The sequence below is a fragment of the Polypterus senegalus genome, chromosome 15 (assembly GCF_016835505.1).
Source record: "Polypterus senegalus isolate Bchr_013 chromosome 15, ASM1683550v1, whole genome shotgun sequence".
Lineage (NCBI taxonomy): Eukaryota > Metazoa > Chordata > Cladistia > Polypteriformes > Polypteridae > Polypterus > Polypterus senegalus.
Genome location: NC_053168.1, coordinates 99,652,494 through 99,661,250, shown reverse-complemented (window position 1 = coordinate 99,661,250; position 8,757 = coordinate 99,652,494). Strand labels below are relative to the sequence as shown.

The following is an 8,757-nucleotide window of genomic DNA, read 5'->3' as shown; positions in this document are numbered from 1 at the left end:
GAAAACTTGGGGGTTGGTGGCAGGATTGGCACTACAGCCACCGTAAACAAACCTCACACTGTTCCAGTGTGCTGCAGAGGTGTCACCTGCTGCCCTCGGGTCCCAATCCAGGTGGTTTGGCATGTGGTGAGTGTGGCAACACGGTATCAGCCCATACTCCTCAACCTCCTCCTCCTTATCAGGAAAATTGGGTATGAATCTCCAGTAGTACTCCACATTCTGGAAAGGGTTCGTAGCAATGCTACCAATAGTTAGAACTCTATCTCCCAGCAGTCCTTGCAGGGGCTGTTGGAGTCAAAGATGGCCAGAGGGGTTTAAAAGGAGGGCAGGTGTCAAATAGAAAAAAAAAAGTTTGTTTTGTTGTGGTGCGTTGTGTGTTACGTTTATCTGTCCTGCTTCCTGCTGTTGTTGAACCTTAATTAATCATTGTGTCCTGGACTGTATTCATTTGTTGGGGTCTGCATCGTCTGTCTACCTGTGCACTGAGGACTGTGTTGAAATTTATTGGTTTTCCGGAAGATTGGAGCGCTCCTTAACCATCCATCTGACTTCATCCTTTCAGTAACTACCGGGAGGACTGAGTTTTCTTTCACTCTTTCAACATACAGATCGCTGGACTTAACTTCACCACTTCTCATTTCATCCGGTTTAGTTTACATGGACTTTGCTGCGTGTTTATTGTGTTTCTTTGTTAAATGTAATATCGCCGAAGGGGTCAGGGGTGGTATTATTGTTTTCATTTAGTTCATTTAATTTCATTATATTATTTATCGATTAATGTTCCCAGCGTGCTTCATTTGGTCCCTGTAGTGTGTGTGTGTGTGTGTGATTCGTTCCAAGGCTGGGGTTGTCCCTGGTAATCCACCACTAAAATAAATAAATAAATCACCGTTACATTGACGGTGTGAATCTTAGCGGCCCCTGACCGCTACAGTTTGGTCTTGGCTTTTGGTTTAGTAGGTGTTGTATTTCTACTCTCCAGCTCCTCAAGAGATTCCTTAGATTTAGCACACATGTTCTTCACTGCTTCAGTTATCAGTTGGTGTAGTCCTCAGTCCTTGCTCAGGTTGCTCTGTTAGCCCTCCTACAGTTAATGAGATGGTGAGGGTGAACAAGCCAAAAGAACTGGATACTTGCCAGGGTTCCTGTTTGCCACAATCCTGAGCTGCATCTTTAGTTCAGATACTTGCAGAAGATGATGCTTATTATGAAGGCACACAACTTGGGTAAACACTTTGAAATTCATTCTTCACTGAATTCCATCTCTATATTTGGCATACTACAGTTGATCCCATACATTGGAAAGTGCTTATTCATAGCCATCCTTATTCAGCACCTGACCATCCCGAACATCATCTAAATAATGTTCAAACGTTGACACCGGGATCTGGATCTGGCCTTCTCCCAGTACCTGAGCATGCATCTCTTTTGTGTCTTCCTTTGATGAGCTTGAGCCAGAGGGCAATGTGATGCCACTGTTATGCCCTTTTCTGGTGATCAATTTAGCCTTCAACTAGCTGAAGATCTGGACTGTGCAGGACAGGGTTTCTGATGTTGTCTCTGCCAACTACCCTTAGAAAATCAGTTCACTTGTGTCATGTTATTAGCAAGTCTTTTTGATCAGATAAGTAAAAATCTTATTTTCAAGTATTTAGATGGCTCTGAAACTAAGACAGCACTTTAACTTTTTACTCCTCTCCACCTTGGTCTCTTCTCCCACATTCAGTTTGTTTCTGGGCCCTCCCATCTATAACAGGTGTTGGGCTGAAGTTACAGTTTGGGTGGGACAAGAGAAATCAAAAGGGGCATTTGACTATAAGCCTTCTTGATTCCAGAATTGTGCGTGGTTGGCTTGCTCCTGAACTTTGCGTTTTGGACTGCTTTCATTTTTCTGCTTCTTTTTGTCTAATGTACTGTAGTTGACTGATGCTTTTAGTAAAGGTAAATTACAAGGTCCAGGTACATTATAACTTTTTACTGGCCTTTTTTTCTAGTTTGAGCAACCTATTACATTAAAATCCAGTGTCGTAGCCTCTATGCAATACTGCCTACGTTTATCTCAGTTTTGGATTATGGGCCACCTCAACTCTTCTTCATATATTTGGTCGTCTGGGTTTATATCCCAACCTTTCCTTCAGGGATGTGCACAGTGGGGTGAATACAGTGGCTCAAGCTAGGCAAACAACTGCTTACTATCTCAGGAAATAAAGTACAAATTATAATAATTATTGCTACTAATTCTACAAACAACATATAATAATATTTGTGTGCTAGTTGTGTCGGTATTGTGTTATGATGCGGAAGGTAGCTGTAGTGGCTTCACTCCAGCCTTACACATTCACTCTGCTTATATCCCCAGACTTTTTACACAGTTTATTACAGTTATTAGACTCCTGTCACTTTCAAAAATGACTCAAGATGTATAAAGTAACTTGTTTTCCCAGTACACTGTATGTTCTGCCTACCCAGCAAGTCATTTTTAAGGTGCAGACACCTGTGATAAAGCGTCTCTGTGTGTACATGTGGGTCTGCTCCCTCTGAGAGGAACAGGGACAGGTAAGCTGATTTTGGACTTGAGTTCTGCTGGGTAGCGTCTACTGGCAGGGCTGAAAGTTTTCTATTCTGCAGTAACCTGCTGAAGGAATGGTGCCCTAGCAATACTGGGTAAGTTCAAAGGCATCAGTGCCATTCTTACCAACTCAGCTTCAGTTGCTCATTGCCTTTAGCCACACAACTGCTGAGCCACATTTTTCCAAACTCAGTTTGTTTAAGTCCAGACTCAAAACTCTATGTGACCAATAATGGCTCTTCTGTCTTCTGCTTCTGTTGTGAAGAATAATACTGTTAATAAAAAAGAAGCTGCTGTAACGTATCGAACCATGGGATTTAAAAGGAAGGCTTTGCTATAAAACCCAAAAGTTGATAACACATAGAAAGCAAAAGATATTATGATTTCTGTTTTGTTTTTACATACATACCATGTACATAATGTTATTTTACATTGTACTTCAGGCTTCTGGCTCATAAAAGCTTACATTTTCTTGTTGAAAATCTAATGCACAAAAAAGGAATGGTGATATTTGGTATCAGATGATCAGCCTTACAGTGGCATCCTGAATATCTGACTACAGCAGGAACTTCATGGAAGAAAATAATCTGACATAATGTGCAATGATGTGAACTCTTACTGTTAAGGCCAATGTGGTATTACATTTCAGATGGGTATTCTTTCATTTTACTGTTGAATATAACTTGCACATCATGTTCTTGGATTATTCATTTATAGACTAAGTGAAGCACTGCACTTTTGAATTTATTTTCAAAGTAAAAGCACTTAACCACTTTACACCAACCCCTTGCTGACTGTGTGTGTCCTCATTTGCCCGGCTCATCTTCATGTACGTTATTGATGCTTCCAGGTTCAGGAAGCACAGGAAAAAAGAAGCACCTGAAATCCCATCTTGTCATTGGCTCTTTAGGACCATGTAACTGGGTCAGACTCAGTCACTCTCATGCTCTTCTCTCTGGTCTGGACCCACCATATCCGAGGCTCTTCAGGTTCTGTACAGTCGATTAGCCTCTTTGTATGATTCTGATGTATTTGCCAAATATAGGTCAACTGCCTGATAACCACAAAAATAAGAATCAGGTCTGCTTTGTCTGATTAAGTTAGGCCCAGCCTAGCAGGCCTCTAGAAAGCTTAATATTGTTAATAAGGTAAACAGTTCTAACTCTGGTTAGGCTGTTTACAGTCGACTTAGTAGGTCTAGTGTGGAAGGAGGTTGTAGTAACGCTGCACAGATTGAAAGAGATCCTGGCTTTCTTCTTTCTGGCCATCAGCTCAATATTGCACAGTAATTTTGGGGGATGTTATATGTGTTCTAGAAACAACAACTAAGTTTTGAGGACCACACTTGACTTTCATGCTGCACAGGGTTGGCATCAGGTTGACATAACAGCAAAAGCAGGAAGTGAGGTATATAGCATTCTTGTGGGACTTTCTTTAGGTCTGCCACTAACAGAGGAGAGGAAGAATCAGGAAAGACAGAAAGAGAAAGAATCAGGACGCTAGAGCCAAAAAAGATAATGAAGGCAAACTGTAGCCATGGATATCCACAATTCTGAGGTGGCCACCTTCGAGACAATAACAGAAACAGATGAACATCTACTGAAGAAAACTTTGGACTTCCAACTAAGGTGCAGTTGACCCAATAGTTGATCTGAATTTGTTTTCTTCTTTTTTTGGGGTGGTTAGGGGCGCTGTTGCCAGCTGTACAGTAGTCTTCTAGTGGTCATAGAACAATAAAACAAGTAAGTGCTCTAATAGGAGCAGGCCATTCAGCCCAATTCTTCTTTGCCAGCCACAGATCAATTTCAAGGACAACAGGATCCACAGTCCAGAATGGCAATGGCTACACAAGGGAGAAACCAGAGGTCCTGAAGACACCCAGACACACACATAAAGAGCATGCAAGGTCTGCGCATAACACAGTCCAAGGAATAATTCAAGTGGGGCACTGGTGGTGGGAGGCATCACCACTACACCACCAGCTAACCAGCATTCACTGTTCTGCCCTACACGGACTACTGCTGTGTTGTATATTTGTTGGTACTGATGTGATGTGATGTGATGTGCTTCCTTTGGCTGGGCAGCCAGATAAAAACACATGAAGCATGGAGACACTGTCTTTATGAATCCTGGTTCAGAAATCAGTGGCTGTGCGTTTATTTTTTGTTACGTGTTTGTTTTGACATTCTATATTGGCAAATATTTTTAAAGTTACGTTTAATACTATCACTTGATTGTTCTAAAGCTGTAGTGTAGGAGATCTATTGCATCAGACTTGTATTCATTTGGTACTATTCTGTTGACAGAATGTGTATTTAGGTAACCTAAAACTGCTCAGAAATACAATTTCCAATTCCTCATGCTGTACCTTTGCAAAAATGACGTATTGATAGAAATGTCACCTTTCAGCACAATAACAACCCCAACCAGACTGCTAACACAGTCACAAACACCAACCTGTAGCGGATGGTCCACCATCATTATTAGACTGGCCACTTTAGAGCTCTAACCTCAGTATTACTGAAGCTGTTTGGGATCACTTGGACAAGAAAAAGAATGAAAAGCAGCCAAAGTCAAAAGAGGAGTTTGAGAAAATCCTGCAAGACGCTTAAAAAGAATTTACTACAAAAGCACTTGAAAGAAATGACACAGCAGCAGACCAAAGCGAACTGCTTCAGTTTTCTATTAAAATGGCTTGTTTGACAAGACATTCTTGTTACATTTTATTGTAACATTTGTCCGTGTTTATTCTAAAGTTGTAAGGTTTTTTTCACAAACATATAAATACTTAAATCCAAGATAACTAACTGTAAAAGTAATTTTCTTTGGCGGTCTAAAACTTATCCACAGTACTGTGTATCACATAACAAATGATTGAGTCTGCAGTGATGAAGCAATATTAGTTCATCCCAAACCAATGAACCTGAAATTAGCACTAATTGAAGGAACACGGTGGTTTCTTTCATTATATTTTTATTTTCCAAGATCCCTCCCTCGGGATGGTCCAGGACGAACACACCTAAATGCCAAGTCATCATTCACACCCTGCCTTTTTTAAATTAAACCCCTTATTGCAATTATCTTCATGGCCCCTACTTCTTGACTTCAAGTCAATATTGAGGCCCTTACTGCCACCAGTTGTCTTGATGTGGCATTAGCTGTACGTCCTTCTGTGGTATTTCTCTAGATGTGTTCTGCAGAACTTGTCACATTAAACCCTGCACCCTGTACGCCTGCATGACTGTGGACCGTTGCTACTTCAAGTCATTGCAGGGCACTTTACACCATTAATCCACATATTTGTTCATGTGACAGACAGTCAAAGGCAAAAAAACTGAAGCCAAGACTTCAAACATGTATCTCTACAGCCCAGAGCCTCCACCCTAGTGCTCCAGCTAAGTGGAGTTGACTCCACTGGTCACCAATAGAGTCTAGCTGCAGACCTCCAGTGCTGTGTCCATTTACACTATGGTTAAGATTAGGGTTGTGAGAGGGTCGCTGGTAAATTCCTTTTTGCAGTCACTAGAGGGCAATACCCCATAACTAATTACTGTGGAGTGTGCCCAGTGCCGACCTGAGCCAGGTAGGCATCATTTACTCAGTAGTTTCACTGCATATTGGCTACTGTTAAGTGGCACAGTTCTCATACTCGGCTGTGCCAGCCCCGTGACAACAAGCACACCTGACTTCAGTGCCACACTGTCGGCCGTCAGCCGACACAGGAGACACATAGCACCTCCTTATAACCTTCACTGTGCTATGATGGCTGCTCCTGCAGAGACTTGACCACGGCCTTGAGCCTGTTTCTCCCTGGAAGTCATCGCAGCTCTGATCCAATACATCACAGGAGTGCAACTTAAATCAGTCCCAGGTTGAGATTCCATCATCTTGAAATGATCTTCTTTGTTTCACAACTTATTTTCTTGAATTAGTGCCAGTCGTCGCCTGGCCCTGCTGCCATTCCCTCAAGTCTTTTTCAGCATCATGCTCTCAGGCTAGTAGGATCACGCTGAGGCCTTGTAACAGTGGCTGATGGTGTCCATCAGAAATGTGGTTTGGATCCCCACAGCAGGATAATCATATTCCAGTGCCACATTTAAATGTTTCAGAATAAAAAAGGGATAAACGCAGAGCATAAAAAAAACACGTACACTACAGTGCCTAGTTTTGGACATTTTATATTATTAAATATGAAGATAATTCTAGAGTCGGACTAAATACGGGTTTGCTCTGTTCATAAATAAAGTTTTCTTCCCTTTAAAATAATCTGTAAAAAATTAACATTTACACATCAGGCTACAGCTACACTGCTTTTTCTCGTTTCCTAAGTTGCTTCAGTCACCAAGCAGCTTATCGACCCTTCATGGTCTCCACAAGCCGACAGTCCAGTGGCCGAGCCCACCGCCTCTAGGGCTGCCAAGGTCGCGGAAGCCAAGGCTTCCGCTGAGGATGCTGTCACCGGCGAGGACATAGTGTGGGTTTGATGCACCTTCCTTTGGACAGAACGAGGTTTGCGGGGCAATGGCATCCAGCCACGCAGGGTTTATTGCACGGGCCGATTTCATTCCAGTTATCGCAGGTTTTGGTGCACCCCGGCCCGCAGGTGTCAAAGACTGCTCCGTGCTTGCATTGGGTGGCTGGAAAGGCAAAGCAAAGAGAGATGAGTCACAAGGGTGGGCCGCAACTGAAAACGTAAACTGCATCATAAAGCATCGTGCCAGAGCTTATTTACCCATTTTTTCCCCAATTGCAGGTTGATTGTGGAGAGCTTGAACCTTTGTTAGCAGGAAGGCAGGAGCCAGCCAACAGAAGAGGGCACATAGACACTTACTAGAGTAGTTTAGAACCACAGTGAACCTAACCTGCATGTATCTGGGATATAGGAGAAACCCCTGTAGAGAACCTGCAACTCCACACACACAATAGCGTGTCTAGTATTTGATTTCAGGTTGCCTGAGCTAACTGCTGCACCTCCATGACACCTAACAAGTATGGTCAGATGAAGTAAGCCCTCCTGTGCCTTGGACATGCCTGTACACAGTGTAAACAGCTCAGCTTTCCTTGGACAATAAATAAGAGAAAACGTATTGAGGTCCAGGGGCCAAATCCACCTGGGGGTACACCAGTCCAACATTCTCAGGCAGCGGAGCAGTGTGCAGACCCTAGTCAACCTTACAACTCATTTTTACACCAGGAAGTATACAATAAACATTTTTTAAAAATTAAAAACAAAAGGGCATGACAAGTGTGTTTCGTTGTGCCCCCATTCTCCTCACCCATGCAGCTCTGCTCCGGTTTCCAGTGCACCTGCACCCCTTCCCGTTGGCAGGCACGGCTGTAGGCGATGAAGGACTCACAGTAGCAGTTCTTGTGGACTGGGCACTCACACATGTCTGTGACACAGGACCTGCGGAAGAAGTATGTGCATGAATAGTTAGTCCAATGTGCTTGGTGGGATTCATAGCCTCTTGTGCTTGAGGATAATGGGCATTCAGCACCTCCTGTTGTCCTGAGTTCAACCACTATACCAGTTTGTGCCTTCAGTCCAAACTAACCATTAATTATCTGATTAGTTGCCCTTGGCTCCAGTTATCTTCTTAAGATTCTTATTTAGTCAGCTTTTAGTTCTCTGCTTTCCATTGTGTTGCTTATTTAGGGACCATTTGTGGTCCTCTGTCAAAGGCACTTGAAAACACTGGACCTGTTGGCAGTTGCACTGGTGCCATAATGTGAGGTAAGGCAGTTATTTCACATAAGACAGAAGCTTTGAGGTAATGTTGTTCTACTTGCTAGTCATGGTGCTGGAGAATGGCAACATGCTGAACATTTATTAGCAGGCACAAGAGTTCCACTCCACCCTGCACATGTTATACTGCTGACGCTATGAACCAACGATTTTAAAAGGCCAGATGTTCCTCAGGTTAATGACAGCATCCCTCTCCTCCCAGGGAATTCCACAGGTGCCCTCAGGTTGGCAGAGAGATGTAGTCTACTAATGTGGCCAGCGACCACTTCTGGGACTTGTTGACACTGTGTCACTCACTGACTTTGCTGTAACCATAACTGGGCTGTCTGTTGGTTCTCTTCTTGCATTCTGAGTTAATGTCATGATGTCTGCAGGCTTTACTCAAAAGTCTCAGCATTCTTGTATAATTATCTTTATTATGCTGTCCCATTTTTGTATCATA

General features: G+C 42.9%; 1 protein-coding gene across 2 annotated transcripts in view; it reads right to left on the bottom strand.

Annotated features, from left to right (window-relative positions):
- Positions 1 to 6,730: 6,730 nt before the first annotated feature.
- The window catches only part of bmper (BMP binding endothelial regulator), a 51,547-nt gene continuing 49,520 nt past the window's right edge, over positions 6,731 to 8,757 (bottom strand). For both annotated transcript variants that reach the window (XM_039736752.1, XM_039736753.1), the window contains exons 14-15: positions 7,846 to 7,976; positions 6,731 to 7,206 (exon numbers count right to left, since the gene is read on the bottom strand). In XM_039736752.1, the coding sequence (XP_039592686.1) occupies positions 7,025 to 7,206; positions 7,846 to 7,976 (313 nt within the window). In that variant the 3' untranslated portion in view covers positions 6,731 to 7,024. The remainder of the gene's footprint in view (positions 7,207 to 7,845; positions 7,977 to 8,757) is intronic.